At 33.6% G+C, this 25,246-nt stretch overlaps 1 protein-coding gene across 2 annotated transcripts in view; it reads right to left on the bottom strand.

Moving 5' to 3' along the window:
• Positions 1 to 25,246, bottom strand: part of neur (E3 ubiquitin-protein ligase neur) — a 41,770-nt gene that overhangs the window by 8,988 nt on the left and 7,536 nt on the right. Inside the window, exon 1 of one of the 2 annotated variants that reach the window (XM_014248035.3) lies at positions 21,780 to 22,724. The exons of the other annotated variant lie outside the window; for it this stretch is intronic. Within the exon in view, the coding sequence (XP_014103510.2) occupies positions 21,780 to 21,927 (148 nt within the window). The 5' untranslated portion in view covers positions 21,928 to 22,724. Of the gene's footprint in view, positions 1 to 21,779; positions 22,725 to 25,246 lie in introns of those variants that run through there. 2 annotated transcript variants of the gene reach the window in all.

Genomic DNA, 25,246 nt, shown 5'->3' with positions numbered 1-25,246 from the left:
GTGTCTTTGATTTTCTTTCTCTAAATCTGTGCACAACTTGTATCCAAATTTTATTATAATTTGAAGATTCGGATTTTCAGTTATAATTTAGGATAGTACACAAAGTCGTGTTTCGAATAAATTCTTCAGAACTAATTCTTCAGGCTTAAGCTATTTTAATAAAAATAACGCGGGTTCGTAAGTTTGTAAAAGAAATTCAGACACCTAATTTTTTTTATTTTAATAAATATTTAAATACTATTATAAATTTTTACACAAGCAATTTTAAGTGCGCCTTAAATACACGCACTCACGCTCAACACAACTCAATCACTTTTGATAACACTCATTTCTATAAAATTGTACTCAAAGGCAGCTAAATGATATTATTGAGTGAAATACTTGTTAATGCTCAAAAACAATTATTTGAGTGAGAAAGCGCGATCACTCAACTCGATGAGTGTTTCTTCAATAGAGTGGCGAACAGGAGAGAGAAAAGTGATTTCTGCAACCCCTTAATTGTGAGAAAAGTAGCACAACCTCCAAACAAAGAGAGTGCCGAAAAAATGCATTTAATACGCCACAGGAACTGAAGGAGTCCTAATAAAATGAAGAATAACTTTTGTTATTGCGCCCTTATGGAGACGTTAAACAAATAAAATAAGGCGTCGCGAGTGCACAGCAAATTTTCGGGGGTTGAAAAGTTAACGTAAAATCCAAAAATGAAGGTAACTTCAAAATGCAACTGGAGTAAATGTAAAGGGAAAGAAGAAATACTAAGTAAAGGCAAATGAAAACGGCAGATGTTCAAATTTCCGAAAAAACACACGCACGTGCATACAAACATACATATGCATGCATACACATATGGACACACAATGTAAAGTTGTGAGGAGATCGAAAAAAAAGAGAAATGAAAATTTACGTAGAAATAAAATTAAATACACATGTTCATACATACATAACTAATATATAGTACATATTCATATGTGTGTTGATTTAAGAAACATATAGAAAGTATAACCACGCAAGTTGGATTTGAAACGTTTTAAAAACACTGCTTAAATCGGTTTTTAAAGCTAAAACTAAAAATCAGGAAAAACGTTAACTTCAGACTGTACCGAAGCTATAATACCATTCACAAATACAAAGGTTCTTTACAAAAACTTGATTCCGATTGTTCAATTCATATGGCAGCTATATGATATAGTGATCTGATCTGAACAATTTTCACGGAGATTAAATTGTTGTCTTAGACAATAACTCGGGCCTAATTTCGTGAAGTTATATCGTCAAATGAAAGAGTTTTCCATACAAGCACTTGATTCCGATAGTTCCGTTTGTATGGCTACATGCTATAGTGATCCGAAGTGAACAATTTCTTCGGATATGCTATTATTGCCTTAGACAATAATTCGTTCTAAATTTAATGAAAATATCTCGTCAAATTAAAAACCTTTCCCTACAAGAACTTGATTTCGATTGTTTAGTTTGTATCGCAGCTATATGCTATAGTGGTCCGATATCGGCCATTCCGACAAAAGAACAGCTTCTTGGTGAGAAAAGGTTATATGCTACATTTAAGAACGATATCTCAAAAACTGAGTGACTAGTTCGCGTATATACAAACGGATGGACGGACAGACAGTATATTTTATAGGGTCTCCAACGTTTCCTTCTGGGTGTTACAATCTTCTTGGCAAACTTAATATACCCTAAAAAACAGCAAAATTTATAATGTCTAAAGGGCTGTTAGTCGCACAAATATCTACACACATGTACACAGTTAATAAGTTGCGCTAGAGAAAAAAATGAAGGGGGCATTAAACCAGGTCTTAGACACGCTTAAAAATGAAATTCAACACCACCAACGGCTGAAAGCAAAGTACCAGTACACTAAATACAATTGAGACTCGGGTTCAGCCAAGCGTATGGGCTAGGGTATATTCCTACACAATACATACAAACAGCATAACTTCTGTGTAGACAGAAGCAGGGGAGCCAACATTTAGGGCAGACACAGGGCTTGGCAAAAATCAGAATCTTGTCTCACTTAAACCAAGCTGGAAACCTACAAACATACAATATATCATATTTTAAAGGTAATATGTATCTATACACTTACCTATGTATATATATACATACTAGCTTAGCTCAATGTGTAAACTAAAACCGGTAGCAACCGATGCGGATATGCATATACGTGCATAAACGGCATGAATATTAAGAACACATCCGGTCTCTCAAGCCGATGAAGGGGATACACACACACCCAAACAAAATATAGAGCCAGGATGAGAAGAAGTCTTCGACCGTAGAAAGGAAGTAAGCTGAATAAGAGCGCTGTTATGTCTACGCAGCAGCAGCAGCAACAACAAAACAAGCTGTATGAATAGCCAAGTGGAGAGTGCGATAGTACTTCCGGTCTTAAAGACACATAAACTAACACAGTCTTACCAAACTCAGCTTCGCATGGAGCCTGAAATCAACTCGCTGCTTGATTATACATAGGTTGTGGTAGATACAAATTGTTGTTGGTATTCAGACAGACACACATACATATATATACATATGTGCGCACTTATTTATATACATATCGACATATTGTAATGGGTTTGCATTAAACATGTTTGATTACAGCGCATGAGCAGCTGCAGGCTCAAGTGCATGCGGTAGCAGTAGTTTGTGATAATGGTGGTTTACATAGAATAATATGCATATTGATGACGACAATTTCGATATGACTTAGTGATACAAATAATAACACACTTTTAGTGCTATAACTTATTGCCGTGAAGAAATTGAAATTTGTAGTACGAAAATAATTTAAAAAAAATATTTTTCAGTTTTATAAGCCGCTTTCGGAACTTTTCTCAAAAATAAAACAAAAAATAATAAATTTAACTATCTTCACTGGAAGACCTTAAGCCAGGTTTAGACGATGAAATGAATTATGTTCTGTTTCTATAAACTTTTTTTCAGGTAAAATATAAGTTTAGTTAGTTCTTTGTGTATATATACAAACGAACAACAAATATTTTAAACATTGTATTATCTAAGAATAGCTAGTTTAAAATTTTAATGGTTTGCCCATAACCTGAACTTTTACCATTTCGATATTCTAGCTGCTTCAGCACTTGGCGCTATTACTTTCTAATTTCAAGGAAGCGCTGACCTTGCTTCTTCCTTACCACGCTTACAAAACACAATTAACCAATGAAAATTACAATAGACAAGAAACGCTGTTACAGCGAGCAACGTAACATAAACATCACCATTTTTAGCGACAATTTTTCAGCGCTTCCAATCGATGAATGCACGCTTGGTTGATCAAACAAACTCGCCGTTCTAAACAAATAAAATTCACAAAAATATTTGTAAAAATGGAAAGCAAAATAATAAAAAAAAATACTTGTATGCAAGAATTTTAATTTGAGCAGAAATCGTTTATTTTGCTACAATTCTAAAGGAAGAGAAAAATAAAAGCTAGAAGGCGAGGCATAAAAACACCGATGAACGTTAAAAAGCGCAAAGCAACAAGCAAGCGCCAGTCACTTCATTGCTTCGGTTTTTGTTTTTTATATTTTTTAGTTTTGCTGTGTAACAAATTGGTAATTATGACCTGTAACTAATTAAAGAATCAACAGTCGTTGCATAATTTGTTATGAATTGCGTTTTGAGCGAAGCAAAATGGCAACATTCGGCGCGAGAAGGCCGGATAGCGCTTGCATGAGTATGTATGTATATAAAATACAACAGACACAGATTATGCTAAATGAAAGGCAATATTACAAGCTTATTTAAGGATGTTCACAGCATTGTGAGTTTATAAGGAAATATATACAATGTCGGTGATAATGAATATGTTTAGAACATTTGCCGCATTAGATTGAGGCGTTCCAGCAGATGTTTATCTTCAAGAATATGTATGGGTAAGTAAAAAATAATAACAATTTTTCTATATGGCCAGCTAATATTTGTAGAAATAATTATTCAGCACATTAATGATGTGCAACAAATGTGCATCACAGCGTACGAGTGCGTGTGGCATGCTTATTAAATTAACGCGGAAGTCGCCAGCTATGTGTTCGCAAGCATACATACATATATGCACTTGTGACTACATTCATACATACATACAAACATATTATATGACTGAGAACACTTGTCACTTTACTGCACTCATGTCTCCAGTCGAAAATTAGTACGTTTTGTTTTTGCTTTAATATTTTGTAATTGCCTTACAACAACAAACTACAAATTGCCGCAAATGTTTTACAATTAATATTATTTATATATGTATTTGCCATCGATCATTGATGCATTCATTCATTGCATTGCTTGGCTCGCCTCATTCATGCGCAGCACTTGTGGCCAAAGAACATTGCATGCGGAAGACTTGTTGCTGTCAACATAGCGACAACAACCTCTTTTAAATACTAAGTCAGTGACTAGACCGCCGCCTTAAGCTTCGCATTATTACTGGTCACGGCTACTACATATTTTCTGCTTTACTTCCATTCTTTTCCTATAGAAAAAAATTTATATAAAGTACGTGATTTCCTTTCGGCGACACGAACTTCTTTCAATTAAACGTGCAAGCATTCGCCACGTACTATTTATCAATGAAGTTTTGCGTGTATACCTACATACATACAAATATTTACTATAAATGCCAGACATCTTTGCCATTACAAGTTTACTATCGTATTTAATGCATTGATATATATTTTTCTTTCATTATTGGTGTTTAGCACTTTTTGCACACAGTTGTCCACTTCCCCTAACTGCATTGGCTCATTGCTACATACAAGTACATATGTATGTATACAACGACTAAGTTAAACTCTAATGCGATATCAGTGTTGCATTAAGGCTTATAGCGTTTCCACAGCACGTTGCACTTGCTGCCGTCAATCAATGTTATTGGCGAGTCGGTGAAAAATTAAATAACAACATTCTTTTTAACATCGGTATAGCGTTTTCGTCGATTTGTTGTACGAAACGCATGATTTGCAGGGGTGATTTTTCTCAAATGCACCGAACGTCATGAAAATGTACATAAACAAAAAAGAAAATAATTTCAAAAAACGTTAAAAGATTATTTATATTATATAATACCCTTCACAGGTGCATTTCTTATAGCATACAAGTGTATAAAAAGATCTTTAGATTGATTTTAATCGCCCGGTTTGTATTACAGATATAAGGTCTCTTGAAGTTACTTTGTCAAAGCTTTCCATATTAGAACATGAATTGGATCGGTCAGTTTGTATGGCAGCTTTATGCTATAGTGGTTCGATATCAGGTTTTCCTACAAATGAGCAGCTTCTTGAGGAGAAAAGAACGTAAAATTTCAGAACGATATCTCAAAAACTGAGGAATTAGTTCACGTTTATTCAGACAGACGGGCGAACAGCTCCTTACGCTGATCATTTATATACATATATAGTATATTAATTTACTCTGTTCAGGGTATACAATTTTTTATAAAAAATTAAGCGGCGCCCATCAATTGATTTGATCGGTAAACATATTATATTAAGACGCATTTCCCAGGCTTGTCAAATCTGTCTAAGCAAACGATATATGAATTCACCACACAGTCAATCAAAGCGTTGGCAATGCATTACGCAATATGTATGTACTAGTGTATTAGATGTCAAAAGTTAAACTGCAAACTAAAAGTACACACATGAAAAAATAAAATACATATCAACAATTAAAAAAACAAAAGCAATTTATGGCAACTAAAAAGACGCTTAATATCACTTCACGCAGCTTGCTGGCGCTGCCCGGCAATGGTCACTTCCGTTGATTGCAAAATTTCAGATTTTTAAAGTATGGGAGGCAGTGGAGTGCATTGGCGTAGAACTACTTATAACAACATTTGAATGCGAACACAATAAAGGGAAGCCACAAAAGCGAACTAAAGCAGCAATTTCTGCGAATAAACCGCAATAATACACACATAACTCAATACTTACAAGCTAGTAAAACTGTAAACAAGTATTTATGACAGAAAATCAGCCAGTCACAACGGAAGGGACAACGCAGGCGAATTGCGTGCGTTTGTGTGTGTGTGTGTAACTAAGAAGCGGCAGCACAAACGAGTAGTCAGCAGCTTAGTTGCACAAACGGCTGAGCATTGAGTGTGATGAACTTCTTAATCTGTGAAAATGTGCATCAGGCTCCGTCGGTCGACTGGCTGAATTGTTGTGGGCATTGCACTTGTCGGCGGCTGCGGCGCATTTCCGCTAGCATTTTACTTTTTATAAATAAAAAAAAATCAAAACGAAGCAAAACAAAAGCAATGTGCACTTTTCAATTTTATTGCGACAAATTGTAGAAAACACTTGCAATAAAAAAATGGACAGCACTGGCATTTTAGCAAGCAAGAATAGAGAAATATGAATACAGCAGTTGGACAATTGTCAGTCACAGGCGTTGAGGTCAAAGTGGAGTGCAATGCACTGTTGCAATGCTATTGGACACATAGCATACATACATATACATATGTATGTAGCTTGGGTCATTTGAAACCACACAAGCCGATTACATCAAATAGCTGAAATGAGTACAGCGACAAAATACGAGAATGCGACACGCTTCTACATTACTATTGCGAATTCGAGAGCAAACAAAATCGGTGAAGCAGTCCGTCATTCGATAGCTTTTGGAAACAAAAAAAAAATGTAACATAATAGATAAATGGCAGACAATATTGTTAACGCATGTAAAACAAGTAATGCATAACGCGACATCCAAAGTTAACCAACGATTTGTGGTGAATTTCAGGTTGCGATTTGTGACTTTTAAAGCTGATTGCAACACAGCAAAATGTAATAAATATGTATGAATGTAGATATGCACAAAAAGTGAAGGCGAATAAAAAAACTTAGTTAAATAAGCCCTTATACTATATTATTTTATTTTATCTACCGATTTGTGACTTTAAATATAGAATTTTTACAACAATAAAATTATGAAACTCGCGTTGCCAGTTTTGCAATAAAGGCAAACTAAGGCGTCAAAATATTATATCTTTAGAGGAAGTTTTTTCGAATTGTCCATATATTAACATTTTTTTCCCAATTCAATATTTAAATTATAAAAAGTTGCAAATACATTATTTTATGCATCTTTGTTTATTTATTTGGAGTCATATAATGTAAAAGTGGATCATCGCGATCTATAAAAAATTTTATGAAGCAACATAATAAAAACCAAAATTCATTTAACCCCAACAGAGTTGAGTGTGAATGGCCTTAGAACTCTTGACCAACACAGCTTGATGCTTGCTGAAGCGGCAAAATTAAAAACTAACCGACACAATTTTCTCTTCTATTGTGTGTATATGTATAATAACCACATAATGAGTGTTTCTTTAAATTAATCAAAGTATAGCTGGAGCAAAAAGAGTTCACTACTTCACTAATATACATACAATGTATTTATGTACAAGAGCATAAATGAAGATAAAAAACATGCCGCAGTGTATTTATAAAAGCACACACATACACATGTGTATAGCGTTTCAACCCATTACTTGCTCGAAGGCCATGTATGCTTTTATTTTAAGTTTTTAACTTTTTTCAAAACATCACAAACATCATAAACAAAAAATACTTTGAAAAGGGGAACTCAAAACGCGCTGGGAGTCGAATTGCATTTCCAGATACTATAAATATTCATATGACGATGATTCAAACAAGCATACATACATATGTAGTATATATAAAATATATTGGAACATTTTGCCACATATTAATTAATGATGTGTTCATGAGGTATGAAGCTGCAACAAAACCTATAAAAGCGAATAAAGATTCATTTCTATAATTGAAACATATGAACTTATGAATGTGCTTAAGAATATATGATATTTTTATGTGAGTATAATTATCTACGAAATAATAAAGAATTATGGATGCGTGAAGTGGCTCAAGTCTCAAATTTATAATTGAGCGCAATAGCGTGTTGCTATCATTTCTAGCTGCAGCCCAAACTGCTCGAAGGTAATGGAGTAAAGAAAATTCATTTTTAAGACGCAAAAGCATTTTGGAAAACTAACATAAAAACTGCCTACAAACGTACTATTCAAAAGAAATATTGAATACGTAAGCAGCATAAATACAAAATATGTATTAACGTGTTGCTGCACTGATGCCCTTGTATATATATTTTATTATTTTATATACATTTGTATATCTCCTGCCAGCAATTTCAACGGTTCGATAAACCGAGAAGTAACCAAAACGTACAAAATTATAACGTGGAAGCCTGGCAAGGTAAAAATAACTCCACATTGGCTACATTCGGCTCGTGATTACATATACATATACAAGCACATATATATTTGTATATAGCTGCAGTAGATGCACAATGCTATGCACCAGCAGCTACGCCCGCAGTGTTGATGCAATTTCTTCGAAGGGGTCGCATGCTTCAGTGCCCAAAGTACGAACGCCTGAAGATATGCCTGTACACACATAGATACACGACTCTATACGTATGCGTGTATGTCGGTATAGTTAGGTAAAGCAACAATTTGAAAGAGTCCGCGTAATTTCAAGCAAAGAAACATGCATACAAAATTGTTGGCAGTTGTGGGGTGGCATGCTGATGGCTCATTATAGACACAGAAACACATAGAAACGCACACGACGAAGCAGAAGTAGATATGCTTTTCCTTTTTTTTTTTATAATGCCAAAGAAATGTTTTAGAGCAGAAAATTTTATTTGGTGTTGTTGAACTGGGAAGCAATTTGAACGACTAGAAAAATTTTATGCTTGCTCGCGGTGCCCACAAGCTTGCAGCTGCTTCTATAGAGCTAATTACATACATTTCTATGCATATGTATGCTTGATGCGAGCCGATGAGGTAATTTGCGGCATAAGTTGGGCCAATGAGTAAGCTAGGCGATAACTGATTTTTTTTTTTGATTAAATAAATTAAAAATAAAATTTTAATGACGAAGTAAACGTAAAAAAAATACAGAAATAAAAACCATTAGGGTTAGGGTAGGAACATAGAAGATTTTTCAATAGAATTCCAATGGAATTCAATAAAATTAAGTGTCTACATATATTTGGCAGCTAAACTAACTAGCAACTAATATCTTGCCCTCGTGACGAAACAAAATTTTTTTTTACTAAAACCCAAAATCTGATTCAATACATTTTAAATTATATATTTAGTTTTAATTTTCACTAAATAAATCAATTTTTTCGAAAATTTGAAACAAATGTTTTATTATTCTTTAAAAATGTAACTCATTTTAATAATTTTATTTATATTTATTAAACTTTTTCTTGATACAAAACCCAAACTAAGGTTCAAGAAATTTCATTTTATGCATATATACATATACATATGTATATACTAATTTTAACCCAGCAAGCCTAATATAAAAAAAAAAAACAATTATGCGTATAGATACACACTCTACCACATTTAGTTAACCTTAAAATTTCATTCATAACATCAAATTAGCTAATATTAATTTTTCAACTTTTCACAACCTACCCCCTCAACCATTCACTAAACTTGGGTGACGCATGCGCCTACAGAAGACACACATTTTCAACAAATTAACATTTCAAATTAGAGTTGAAAATAAGAAATTATTAACAAATCACTGCACCACGCTACATTTTGCATTTTGCGTAGGTCAATGCGGCCAACGCCTAATATTATATATGTATATAAACATATTAGTAAGCCAATGGGGTGCATGTCGGCGGATCACGTGCCACTAGAGCAACACTAAAACAATAACAACAGGGCCAACATTAACTAAAGGAGAGCACACAGCCATTAATGCATTGATTTCGTTGACTTTACTTGTTGTTGTTTTATACCGGTAATGATTTTTAAACGGCGTAAGTCAAATTGGTGGCGGCACGCGTCGACAAAACAGTAGGCGGAAGTGTAACGCTGCACAATAGGGCTGGCATGTGACGCGTGTAGATAATCAAAACGCCGATACAAAATCGAACTTCGGCAATTAGTTGCGGGCAGGAAGAGAAAATCGTGTCGAAAAATGGCTAAGTGCATGCCGTTGAATATGAATTGGATAGTAAAATGCGTAAAAACAAAGTTGCCGTCTGTAATTGGAACCGGAAATGCGTGGGTTGAGTGTCCACTGACACAACGGCGGTGCTAAATGCAGTGGCTATTTAAAGTTAAAGGCGAGGCATTTATCCAAATGCAAGAAACGGGTTAACATTTCAAAAAATATCACAATAATTAAGCTATAAAGAAGATTAAATTAACAAAATTTAGGTGCTAATCTCAAAACAAACAGACGTCAAAGTAGTAATATATTGGAAAAGAGAAACTATTGTAAATTATAAAATTAAACTTCTAACAAAATTACTGGAAGCTGTCACTTTTATATAGTTAAACGAATAAATTTTCAGTTTACAAACTCTAGAAATAAAGCTCTAATAAAATCAAAGTCCATTTTACACCTACGAACATTTTAAGATCTCAGCAGTGACCGTTCAAATTGTTAATGCTAATTTTCATAATTAAAACACCAACGCTTCAGGAGACCACGCAGTTTTTAAATGACGATGTGTAAACAAATGAAACAGAGATAACACCGTTGCATTCACATAGTACAGAAAATGCAAACTAGTCTGTCAAACAAAACAAACACCCACATTATATATAAAAAAAAATGTTATGGATACAGGTTACAAGCGAACTCATAGCAAAATATACATAAATAATAAATTGTGTCACAATCGAGTGGAAATCGATTAATGAAACGATAAACAAAATGTAAAAAAGATTTAAGCGGCAGCGTTCACTGTGTGTGGGCATTGGCACTGCCACGCACAATTAATACCAGAATTATGAATGATTTCATGTGGTAGGCATATGAAACGTATTTATAAACGCCCATGCAAAACAAAAAAAACAGTTTTGTTACTTCTTTAAATATGCAAAAAGCGATTAGCATAATACACTGCTTCGATTAAATTTAGTGTTAACGCTAATAAAACAAGTGCATTTGCAGATATTGGAGTAGGCGTCAATGAAGCGCGTTCGTAGTTAACGGAAATGTCACATACTTGTAGTAGTGTTTGACGTAATTGTTTGTAGCTAAAGAAAAATTGTTATTTTACAAGAAAAAAATAATAATGGAAATAAAAAAAATTAAATTAACAAAAAAAAATAATAATGATAAAAAATAGTAAAAACAATAAATAGAAAAAAATTAACAGAGAAAAGATTTAAAAAAAATAATATAAAAAAAATTATCAGAATTTTAATTTGACAGAAACAAATTCACGAAAACTGATAATGATCACCTTTAGTAAACAATATATCAATATGTAGTCAATTATAATGATGGGATAACTTATCAGATTGAGTAAACTATCAATCGCAAACATTAACAAATGGCCAGCGGCTATTTTCTATAGTTATAAATGTAAATACGCACAAAAAGTTAACATTTCTCACACAAAAGCTAGACATTGCTAAATGGTAACACTAATAATTGACCGTTTTTGTGCTTCAGTATGGTTTGTGAAGGGTTTAGAATTATTTTGCTTGGGAAAAATTACACAAAAACTTAGCTTAAGACTGAACAACACAAAGTAAATATAGTATTATATTTCTTGAATACTGTTTTGTTAGAATAACACGCTAATGAAGCGTCAAATAAAAGAAAAAAGTAGTTAACACCAGAATAATGTGCTGGTGTTACAAAACAAAAAAAAAATGCTATTCTTTATCTAAACAATTAGAAAAAACAAACAATTGGAATAAATGGGTGTTTAAGCAGCCTTAAGCGTTTTGGAAAGCTTGATCATTATGCTTATAAGTTGACAAATTGTGCAAAGAGCACGTGAGATATTAATGGTTGATAATAAATATAATGAAACTATTCCGAACAAAGTGCTCTAAAAGTAGTAAAAATACGTGCTCTCGAAAAAATTATAAAAATTTAAATTTCAATATTATATAAAATATAGTGATGAAATTAATTATGTATAAATATAAATATAACGGTTATTTTAATATTGCTTCAGTTGTTTGGAAAAAACAAAAATAACTTTAATTAAAGCGTTAGTACAAAAAGTAATATTTATTTCCAAACAATACTTAATAAATAAATAAAAATGAATTTGAATTACATTAATTTGTACCAAGCAAAATTTTCACAACGGCATTAATGTCTTTTAACTGTCAGTGAAGTGATGGGTTAATTGCTGTGACCCCTTTTGACAGTTGTAAGTGGCAAGCGAAATAAACAAAGCGATGGGACGAATGTTTACGAAGAAAATTCTGAAATTAACAAACATACTATAATTGAAAAGGCGTACAATTGCTGGGGGCAAAAGTAAAACAATATATGTGCACGGTCATCTCGTTCTCCTATTTAAGTTAAGGTTGATCGGGTCTCAATGCGCGCCGCGTGCGAATGTACTTTTTTGGTTTGGCATGCCATTGCGTAAAATCGATTTAACCATCAAACGCTGTAGCGGTAGCCACAACAAGTGAAACCTGATTTACCGTTTGCAATGAATGCGCCGAATTCCCACGCTAACGATGCCGATACGGACTAGTATTGCCAATTATTGATACCTATACATAAATAAATTGTCAGCCAAGCGATGAAGCAACGTGAGATTCGTGATAAAAAGAAACAAGTGCGCGGGGATTTGGAGGAAAAATAGATGAGAAAAAAATGTGAGTAAAATAAAATAGCGAAAATTAAATATATATATATATTAGTTAAATTACAAAAACCGCAATATACAACAAAAAAGTTTGAGTGTGAGAAAAAGAACGCAGAAATAATCAGTGCTGAAATTACGTAAAAAAAAAAGAAAAAGAAAATTGCTCAAATGTAAATGTAATTGGCATATAAATCGGCACAAGCATAAACAACAGCAACAACATATTTCCCACGATACCAAATTTGTATATTGAAAGTGGAAAAAAGTCAAAGCAACATATTGATGCGCTCACTTCCCACTCCGCAACAACAGAACTCCACTCTGATAGCAATCATTTGCAATAAGGTAATTTGGTGCATGCAACAAGCAAGCGCATCTCAACCAGCTATATGGTTCATGCTAGAAACAGGCAACAAGCTGTGTTGTACATGCATGCGCGTTTGAGACGAGCGAAAGAAATTATTTACCAAGCAACAAGCTAACAAACTGTTAGTTGTAATAGGCTATTGTGGAGGCATGCAAAGCAAAAACCAACAACGGAGATAAAAAAAATTTGTTTGGGGGCAGAAGCTCCTGCAGTGACGTTTATAACGGCACTTGAGGTTAAAATGCTCACGTTACTGCCGATAGCCACAGGATGTGTGGCGTGTGGAAGCCGATTGCCTGCTGACGAGCGCATCAAGCAGCTCTTTGTAGCTAAATGCTGCAGTAGTACAAATATACATATGTACGTAAGTCTATGGTATACTAGTGTATATATATAGCAAATTGGTAATGTGAAAAACGTGCAAGTGGCATCGACATAAAATTTGGACATATTAATATACTCACATACAAGCATTGGCGACCAGATAGAGTTAATGCGGAATCGTGTGTGTCAAAGTATTTGGCGATAAAACGCTGTTATTTAATTTTTTAGCGAAAATAAACGATATATGAAACTGAGCAAACTCTCAACACAAAATACATATAAACACGAGTTGCAGCACTTTGACTACAGCCTGAATGCCACATGGCATATATGAAATACTGTGTGCATTTGTCGATATGCGTGTTTTTTTTTTGCACGTGCATCAGCACTAGCCGCTGGTGTTCATTGAACTCTTGGCACAACTAACTTCAACTAACGTTCCGCCTATAAATAAAAATAGATGAGAAATGAATTCCAACTAATTTTAGCCATCACACGAAAATCGAGCACTGATCTTCTCAAGATGCGCTGCAACTTAGATCAATTTAACTAATTTTAAATCGCAACTCATAGCAACACACAATCATCTGTTTGTCAGCTGATTGGCTTGGATTTTGTATCGAAAAAAGGTTAACAGGTAAACGCTTGTAAATGAGGTAGAATATCAGGTAACCCGAAGCAGCTGGACGAAATCTCACAAGAAAAACGAGAAATAAAACTAAAAGAAGAGAATCGAAAATTGGATATACTCGTATAAAACAATAAATCTTATAAAACGTAAAGGACAGCAACCCCCGCTGCAAACAGCTGGCCGCGATGGTGGTGCTAAGGAATTTCTTGTATGTACGTCTCAACTCAAACGCTATGAAATATCAAGGCAGCTGGTCTTTTGCGCCCACTTGCTTGGCAATTACGCACAGCACGTTTTGACCCACCGTCGCTGTATGTACGTGTTGCATGCAGTTCAAAGCGAATAGTTACAATTACGAAGGTGAATTGAGTCAAACTATGAATACGGGCATATAATTGTGAGAACGCTCACTCAGGTGTTGCATAGAGCGCAAATATATATACATATATATGTATACTTGTATGACTATGTATGTGCTACCTAGTAGTTGGTTGACTTTAGACACAGGCACGTAGAGAGTCAGTAAAAATTGGTGGTAATTGGTGGCAAGACCAATGAAAGCAAACCATTATTGTAGATGTATCATGGTATATAATAAGAGAGCTAAGTTATAAAAATGTGATTTATACTTTTTATAGTAATGAGCATTAATTTTTACAATTAAAGCTAAATTTAAAATTACGCCTTCATATCTGAACTCACTTTTACTCCTTAAAATATATGCCAGATCGCTGCAGAGCAATGCTAAAATGACGTCACTTTAGAAAAATCAATAATATAAAATTATGCTAATCTTCTGCCGTGCTATACCTTCTTCAAATTAGAAAAAAAAGCCATGCCTCAGTGGAAGAATTCAAATTTACTTTTATGTAAATTACATAATTTTTTTATCTCAATATTTAATGACATCATCGTCCGTTTTGCAAGCGCTCTTTTTAGCATTTTATGTTCGTGCAACACATAAGCTTATTACTCATTTTCCCACCCGATTATTTGCATTTTTATGTCTTTAATTTATTTATGCTTGTTCCACTGGGTGCGCAAAACGCAGCTTAGAATCTTTAATGAAAACCGGCTTGCTTCGTATTTCGCCTTAAAGCGAAAACGCTTGTGCGATGGGAAAACTGTTAACCGAAATCGAAATGTTCATATTGACAAAAGATAAATATTGAAATTAGGCAATGAATTCACAAATAAAAGCGGCTAACGACAGATTAAAGCAGATAAGTGTTTGAACAAAACGAAAAGCTAAAAAAAAGTGTTCAACAAAAGGTATTAGTTGAAGGCGGCATTTTGAGAAACCAAATTAATCATTTGAAGTATTTGTTCAATTCTGTTTAAACTCAATTAAGCGGCTGTGAGCTTTAAAATATTCGCATGCAAAGTTGGAAGATATTATTTTATTTTTTCAAAAAAAATTTAATTATTAGCATTAGTTAATTAACTTTAGTTTACTTGAAATATTTTAAAGTAAACTAAATAATATTTTGTTACAATACAATTATACAAACAATTTTATATGATGTCACAGTCCTTAACTTGAGGGGTGTCTAAAATGTTAAAATGCTACATAATGTTACGATTAACAGCTGTGTAAAATAGCAGCTGCAGCAATTAGGATTTCGTTGAAATCGATCGTGTAATTTATGCAAAAATATTCGTAAATTAAAGCAGTTTTTAATGTAAAAAATTAATTGTAAAACAATGGCGTGTCGTATAATATGTATGGATATAAGAAATCGTAATAAACTATGATAAACAAACTACAACTTTGAGGGCAACTTTTATAATTTTATTACGGCAGTCATTAAAAAACAATTGTTTGATAAACTTGCAATAAGTGGTGAAATTAAAAATATTAATTTGCTAAATGGGAAAGTACCGTTTGATGATTCAGGCTTTTATTTTGAGATCTCGAGTGCTTGTCAGTCATAAATTGTAGAAGATATTTACCAATAAATGAAACTATTGAATACTAAAGCAGTGCATTTCGTTCAGTTTGCACTGGTACCAATCTTTTTTATTATATAATAACAACAGAAAACCCTACAAAGATATTGGGATAAATGCTGACGCATGTTTGGCATGTGAGAAGTACAGGAATTCTATAATAACAATAGAGGTTCTATATATAAATAAAAATAAAAATTTACATTGCAGAAGTGCAGGCAAAGTCAGCCCGGTGAGCAAGCGAATACTCGATTAAAAGCGGAGGGCGCAGAGCGTTGCAAGCTAATAGATAGCGGAGCAAATCAATGAAATTTTTTTTCCATTCCCTTACCGGAACGTTAAACAAATGAAGTCATAGAGCTTTAGGCGCCTCAAAATGAATAAGCAGGTAACAATCAGTACGGCACTCAACGTTAGGTACAAACAAACTTAGAAACCAAACATAACATCAGAAAAACTTACTGATAGAAAGGAAAACAAATAAATAAAATAAAGCTAAACAACAGCAACGTGAAAAGTGGGTTAAAGTAAACCGTGAGAAGATAAGAAACAACAACGATTGAGTAAACGTAACGAAATGTTTTAGTGTAATCGCGGAAGGAAGCACGAAAAAAGAGCGCAGACAATTGGGTTGGTTGTCTTAACGGCAAAACTGTGTAGTTTGTTGTGGAGGTAACCAAGGTGATAGCAACAAAAAACATGTTGAATAATAATGGAATGATTGTAAAAGGTAAATTGAAGATATTTGGTGGAGATGAGTGGGGCTGATTTTAGACTTGATAGTAAATTGTTGTGTTTGTACATATGTAAATAACTTCGTAGGTAGTTGCGAAAGTTCTAGTGACGTTTTTACTTAACTTTTTGAAAAGAGTAAGCAGATCGCTGAAATAATTTTTCAAAATGGTATCCACGTACGAAAACAAAACAAAACGCTTTCTCCAAACAAATTTTTTTCATTCAATATCTCATTGATTTATCTACACACACTTCAACGAAATAAAATGTAAACATTAAGTATTGGTATTTACAAGTAAGGTTAACAAATAAAAACAAATCTTTAAAACTGAATTATTCATTTAGTAATTTCTATTGGATTAAGTAAAAATTATTGCAACTATCAGTGAAACATTAAGGAGTAAGTAAAAATTAAAAATTTAACAGTTATCTTTGCATATAATTCACTCATCATATCAGTCACAAAATCGCCTGTTTCAGACAATATAGAGTGGGGCCGTCAATTCCTATGTGAAGTGCCAATGAGTGGCTAATGAGAATGCTCACACATAATAGGCTCTTGAAAATCGAAATGCATAAGCGCGGAAAGGTGTATGGTTAAATTAAGTGCGCACAAGTGGCAAAGGTGGCTACGCTGTACGCAATGAATCATCGTTGCATTTGCGGCTTTGGGTTTTGTTGCAATTACAACAATAATGCCCGCAGCAAATCGCTTAAACGTGATTTAAAAAATTAAATCTTGTGAAGTGTAAAAATGGAGTGTGCTCAACAACTGGTACTCGAAATGAGTCAAGTATAGAGAGATAAGCATGAAATGTGCATTAAGTCTTATGACTTACTCATTTCACCAGGTGTATGCCGACTGTAATTAGAACAACAGCAAATGTGGTAAGTGCTTAAAAGCCAAAAGCAACACACAACAGCTGATTGAGCATTATTTTGCGATGGGAAAAAATATTTAATGAGAAAGAAAGCAAACAAATTCACATACAAATAAAATGGCTAGCAAATAACCGGTTGTATGCACGATGTTGCAAATTGCAGTTGCACATTTCTCTGAATTATACGTACTTGTGTGCTACAAATCTATGTATGTATAGGTATGTGCACAAATTTTCCCTCCAAGTTCATTGAGAGCGCGCTGCTTTGCCGAGGTGCGGCACACCAAACGTGACAATTTTTCCACAAAGAGCTGCTGACACTGGCATTTCATAGCAAAGCATTGATGCTGCACAATTGCCATTAGAGCGCGAACCAATGAATTCACATGCAGCTGAGCAAGTGAGGCCGCATCATGTACATATGTGTGTACATCTGTATACGTACAAGTATGTATGTGCGCCGCAAAGCAAAACCAGAATTTATTCCCATGCTTAAGTGACGTATGATGTTAGGTAGACAGGCGGCGTTTGGTCGGCTAGCCAGCTGTAGCGCCGGCGAAGACAATTGTTAAGGTAAAGCGAAAAACAGAAAAGCAGAAACAGTATAGTATATGTATGTATATACTTGAAGTAAGAAAAAACTTCAAACAGTTGCGTGCGCCGATTGAAGTACGGGCAAGCAGTTTCTTACGCTTTTTGCTGCTTGCCGACAAACGAGCTTTGCAGAAGCGCGTTGCGAAGATCAGCACATGACAAACAAACTAAAACAAAAAATACAAAGGAAACAAACAACAAAAACACTGAAAACGGTAATATTTTTATCGGTTAATATAATAGTAAAGGCGTATTAACAATAAACCCACGCACATACACACGTAGTTATGTGAGTATGTATAACAATTAAGAGCGCTAAAGGAGCGGCGTGTCGAGCCTACTGGGCGTATGAGTTATGCGTCAGCCAGGCAAGCGAGCACACGTGATTATAGCCCCTGTCAGAGTATACGTGTGTCAGTGCGTGTGTGTGACAAACGGTTTTTTTTTGTTTGGATTACATATTGTTATTGTTTTAGCAGTTGAAGTGCTTTTGAGTTAAGGCCGCAAATGAGTACGACAAACAAAACAAAGGCGAATGTGCATAGACAGCATAACATGGAAGTGGACAATTTATCGATAAAAAATACATACAAATTTAATTATAATAATAAATAAAACATTAAATGCGATGAGTGGGTGAAAATTTATGATAAAAATTTTCACAGGAAAAGCACGTAAAATTTAATTGAATGAATGTCTGTACAACCCTTTTTTAATATTATTTATTTTACTTTTTAACCACAACAACAACAGACAAAAAATTTTATTATACATGCTAAGACAACTGTAAATTGACGGACAATGTGAAGCGGCACAACATACATATGTATGTTGATATGTATTTATTTAGAGATTAAGTTTTTGAAGGCAGTACAATAAAATTGTGGTGGTGGTGTAGGTATAACAGACAGCTGTTAACGTAACGCTGTGAAAAGTACATAAATGTTTTGAATTATTAATTTAAAATCGTGTATAGTGATGGAAAATTCACACACAGCGACATAAATGTATACATATGTAATATAAGGTAAATACATGTATATAAATACGTATGTATAATGTAATGCAAATGGTGGGAAAAATTTTCAGTAGCGTGGTTTTTGCACATAAATAACAGTAATCAAAAATGCTAAAAAAACAACAAAAAAATAATACACACAGTTTTAATTAGCTTTCAGCTTGGAGGCATTGTGGAACAGCAACAATTTAATGATATCATTTTATACCCACAGCGCCGCTATTATAGAGGTATTTATAAGATCAAAGTTGTACACATGTGTGTATGTAAAGGGTTTTCCAATAAGAGTGATATGATATAATTAAAAAAAAAACACACACACACTAATTGTTGAGGAAATTCAAATGCTTGTTATTTAGTGTGGAGCTCAAAAGTTACAATTAAGTTCTGAATATAACATCATTCAAATGGCCTCCACAACTTCTTTTGCAGAAATGAATTCGGTGAACCCAATTTTCGAGTACTTTTTCCATTAAATCAAGTCGTATTTCATGAATAGCACGTTCAATATTGACTTCTGAAGCTTGAAGAGAGTCTGGTTTATTGCTAAAGACCAATGATTTCAAATAACCCCACAAGAAGTAGTCTAATAGTGTTAAATCACAACTTCTTGGAGGCCATTCAATGTCACAATTTCTTAAATTTATCGAATCTCCAAACTTTTTTCGCAATAATTTGGTTGTTGCACGTGCTTTGTGGCACGTAGCCCCGTTTTGTTGAAACCAAATCTTGTCAAGGTCAACTTCTTCCAATTGCGGCCATAAATAGCTGGTTAACATCGCTCTATACCGCTTTCCATTGACAGTATCGGTGTCACCAGCTTCATATCGAAAGAAGTACCGATCGATGATTCCACCAGACCAAAAACCACACCAAACTGTCAATATAGGTGAATGTAATGGTTGTTCATAAATTATTTCTGGATTTTCTTCGCACCAGTTTTGCTTATTTACCGCTCAGATGAAAGTGAACCTCATCGGAGAAGATGATTTGCTTAATCATGAGTTCAAAGTGAGACATCAAAGTTGTTCCATGGCAAAATCAGCTAATTCACGATGTTTATGGTGGTCCAATGGCTTCAGTGCTTGAGTGAGAATAATTTTATACTTGTCTGGATGCAAGCCCAAGTCCTTCTCAAAATCCGCCAAGTTGTGTTTCGAAACATACCCAACTCCTGAGAAGGCCTGAACGCGGTAGCAATATTTTCATTACTTCGAGCGGTTTTTTATCTTATTGGCACTTGAACATTATGTAAAGAAACTGTACACTCGAAATTTTCCGTAATTCGACGAATAGCGAGCGCAGATGGACGATTATTACGAGCATAAAATGGCAACAGCGCACGAAAAGTTGCAATTGGAGAACGATTATTTTGATAATAAAATCGAATAATTTGTAAACGTTGTTCTTGCGTATATCTTTTCATGATGAAACTATAAACATTACTGAATACAATGATAAAAAAATTGCAGTGCATGACATATTAAAAATGGCCGAAACGTTACTTAGAAATCATATCATTCCTTTTGGAAAACCCGATACATATAAGTGGATAATTATGTTTATTATGTGCACGCATATGTACATATATAAAAGCTTCATTAAATTAACTTGCAGATTTTGCAAGTAAAAGTTAAAAACATAAAAGTGCCTTAAATAGTTCATAAAAAAAAACATTTAAAAAATTAAAAAGAAAACATGTAAATTTAAATATTCTCTCAGAATGTGTATGCTGGATTACAACTTGGTTTAAGTGTTTATGTGCATATGTGCAACCGGTAAGCACTTGAGCATAGACGGCAGCTGATCGAAAATTATTGATGCTGGTTAATGTAAAATGAAGGACAGTAGACTCAAATAGTTGATTACAATACATTTTTACAACACAAAAGAGCATTTAAAGAATTTTTTGGATCAATCAAGGGATACATTTAAAAGGGAAATTTTATCCAAAATTTAAAAATTTTAAAAAATAAATAAACAAAATAAAAATTTTTAAAATTAATAAATTAAACAAAATACAAATATTATAATTCTCTTTCTTTTAAATACATACATATATAAACTGTTAAACTTTCATGCTTCCAAAGATGGCAGAGTTATTTCTTAGATATTATATAATTATAAGGTTTTTTACATTTTATAAACATAACTGTTATTTATAGTAAGATATTCAATTTATGTACAAATCTTTCAATTTCATTCTCAAAAGACACGAACATAAGATAAATTATCTAAACAAAACATTGTTTTTTGTGCTGTTTCAGATAAAGAAAAAAATCATCCCCAATTCTGGATACTTGCTTTATAAAAGTCAGCTTGATACAACGAAGATCGCAGACAGATAAAGGAAGAAATCTATAGTAGGGGATGATTCCACAAATTTTTATTCACAAGGTGATATGGAAACAGTTTCAGTGTTTAAAAGTTGTACATATGTATGTTATGTATATGCTTAAACATATATAGTAAATATATATAGATGTATGTATAAACGTATATAAATTCAAGTATATGCATTTCATTGAAGAAATGTTTAGCAAGCCTCAACCGCTATTTTTAAGAGAAATCAAACAAAATCACTTGCTTGGTACTAACCTAAACCGAAACGTTTCTTGATCTTCTTCAAAATATGCAGCTTTTTGTTGGAAATGCGATGATTTGGGCACTCGACAACGACCACTTGACCACCAGCTCCTGTGCTAGTAGGCATATAGCTATTGGCCTGATTTTCTGACAAACCCATGGCGTTGTGATTTTTTCAATTTATTACTTTGGTGCAGTGAAGACTTGCTTGGAGCAAGTTGCAAAACGATTTGTATTTAAACAAAAATTAATTATTATATTAAATAAACTGTGTGTGTTGTAACGACGTTTTGGTATGCAAGTTACTTTGTGTATAAACACTAAAACAACAAGAGCAACAATAAATGTTGATTATTATCTTATTTTGAGCTTTTATCAGCACATTTTGTTCATTTGTTTGGTTTTCAAAGTAGTTTTCAGTTATAAAATTTAATTTTTTTTTTTTTTTACATAAAATATTTAACACAATTTTTATATTTTTTAGTTAATATGAAATTTTCTGTCAACTTTGAACTGTTTCACTTTTGTGTTATAGTTGTTCGGCATTATACGCGTCTCTTAATTAACACTATAAGTTTTTTGTTGACAGTTATTTTGGTCAAAAGTTTCTTACAACAATTTTTTTTATAATTTTCGTAGCTTTTATTGATGGTTTATGGCATCCTGTTTGAAACTCAAAAGTTTATATGCGCCTAAACGGAAGCAATGAATTTTAACTTAATCGACACAAGCAAAATACAAAACTATTTAGCCATTTGCAGCAACAACAATGCGCTTTAGCAGCAGTAAATAGCCTTCTGAGTAAAAGAAGTTGTTAAGAGCGTAAACTAACTAGCGTACATAGCGCAAGCAACCGAACGAGCATGCAAGCTGCTAGCCAACGACCGAATGTACATTTATGTTGCTGCTTGCGAATCGCGCGAAAGTCGATCTAAACCGTCTGACGTGAGAATATTAACTGAATAACCCCAACGACGTCAACAGTTCCTGTCAAAGAAAGGCCAGGTCAACATTGAGCGGAGGCAACAGCTGAAGACTATATATCGCACTCATGCAACCACTCGCTCACACACTCACTCAATCAGCCGCACTTTGCACTCGAGCACTTGAGTGCTTTGCTCACAACTTGGGCCGGGAAGGTAAGCAGACAGGCGATAAGCAGTAGATAAACAAATGTGCGACGACGAGTTGCCGAGTAGAATTTTAAATATATGAGCGATAAACACACATACATACACACGTAAATATAACCGCGTTGTTTGTATTTGTAAACTATCAGCGCGCTTGCACAGGCAACTTTGTGGCCAAACGCCCGAATGACTAACTGCTGCTGGCTTCTTGGCTATCGCTTGTTATTTGTGTGCGTGTGTATGCGCAGCCAGGCAGTCAGGCAAACCTGGTTGGGGCAACAACAATACAATGCACGTAGTGTATTTTTTTTTGGTTGTTTGTTGATGGCGTCTCCATACGCTGGTAGAATTGCAGCTGTTTCGTTATTTTTACACATTTTCCGTTTATTCTGCATTCGCGCTGCGCGTCGACTCAAATCACTCAAGCTGTTTCTTGGCTTACGTTTTATTTTTGTTGTTGTTTACGGGCATATGTACTCACATCGAAGTTGCACACACAGTACAACTATCTGCCTTAGATTTGCGGTTGTTGTTGTTTTATACCATCATGTGTTGCCTGTGCTCGCGTTTGGTGGTTAGTAGATGTTGGTGTTGGCGTTGCCGATGCTTGTATTAGTGGTGTTGGTGTTGGTGGACTCTTTTGTTTTCTCGCCCAACCGTAACCGCGATGTGCACCGGTGCAAAAATTCAATTGCGAATAATTTCGTTTCGATTGAGCGCGCATTTGTGCTCAAAGAGAAGAAAAATGGAATTTAAAAAAAAAGTCAGCCTCCAAATTGTATATTTTTCAATTTGACGCTTTTTATTTATCTGCTTTAGTTTCTTTATGAGTTGTTCTCATAAATAAATAATTGAAGGTGGAATACTCTGGCAAATGGAAAAATTATTTTGCAAGGATGAGTATTATTACTTTTGTTGGAATTGGAGTGTAGCAATTTTGGGTAATTTCCGTATTAAGTGTAAAAAATTCAAATTGCTGTTAGAAATATGCATATTGCTTAAGGTTGCTCAAAATAAAGTTATTTACTCGGGAGGAAAATGAGTAAGTTGTAAGTTGTCTTAAGTAATTGTGTGCACCGTTGTATGCAGCGCTGTTATACCTAAATTACATATACATACATACATACATACATATATATGTACTATATAGTCCTTAGTTGTGTTTAGCAGTGTAATCAATTTATTCACTAATAAATTTCAATTTTATTGGTTAGAAAAAATATATTTAATTACAGACAATAATTTATTAAATATTAAAAAAACATTTTCTTATATTATATTAATTGAATATTAAATCGACAAAAAATATAAAAGTTACATTATCTCCAAAAACGCTAATTTTTAGGAAGTTATTAAAATATTTAAATTTTCATTATAACGTTTTATTTGTAGTTGTATTTTTATGAGACCCAAATAGAGAACCCGATTTTAAAAATATCAAGCGTATTTCATTTGAAAACATTTTTACTAAATTGTATTTAAAAATTCTCTCTAGTTTACCCTTTCCACTAAGAAATTACAAAGTAATAACAAAAATACAAATATGTTATATGATTTTAAGGGATGCAGTGACGTTTCTTAAATAAAAATAAAACTAGTACAAACTGTTGTGTCGTTGTCCTTTGGCTCTACAGTAATACATACAAGTACATAAAACATTCACAGGAAGAAATCTGAGCAGATGTTTAAAGATTTTGTGGGAGTAGGTAGACAAAAGCGGCATAATACAACAACACCAAAAAAATCATGCCAGCAAGTAAAAATATAGACTTAACACATAGTGCTTGTATATTGCAGGACTTCAGGCAATAAGAAACGAAGAACGAACGAGGTAAAGGAGCATACTACACGTGTACTACACGCGCAACAACAACGCAGTAAGTAGTTTACCAGAATTTTATATTTATAACCTGTATTATTTCTTGAAAAGTTCTTTTTATTAGTAAAAACTTGAAATGCCCTATAAAAAAATCATATTTAAAAATTCGCTTTAACTGACAGTATGCTAGAAAAGAACAAAGAAGATTTTCATACAAAGATCACACCAATAAATATATATAAATTTTGAATATGTAAAACTGTAGCACTAGTCAAAAACATATCAAAAGTTTTTTTTTGTGGACTATCAAGAAAAAGTAATAGCGTTTTCTTTTCTCGATGAAAATATTGCCCACTATATGGCAACAATACCATATATAAAAATTCAATTTTTTTTAAGACCAAAAAACAAAAAAATGCCAACCAACTCATTATTTGCAATAGTTATTATTGAGCTTAACAAAACTGATCGATTCATTATAATTAGTACAATAGAAAAACTGGTTTTAAAAAAAATAACTATCAAAAACG

The sequence above is a fragment of the Bactrocera oleae genome, chromosome 2 (genome assembly GCF_042242935.1).
Source record: "Bactrocera oleae isolate idBacOlea1 chromosome 2, idBacOlea1, whole genome shotgun sequence".
NCBI classification, from domain to species: Eukaryota; Metazoa; Arthropoda; class Insecta; order Diptera; family Tephritidae; genus Bactrocera; species Bactrocera oleae.
The sequence above is the reverse complement of the archived record's forward strand: the minus strand, read 5'-3'. Positions and strand labels throughout refer to the sequence as shown.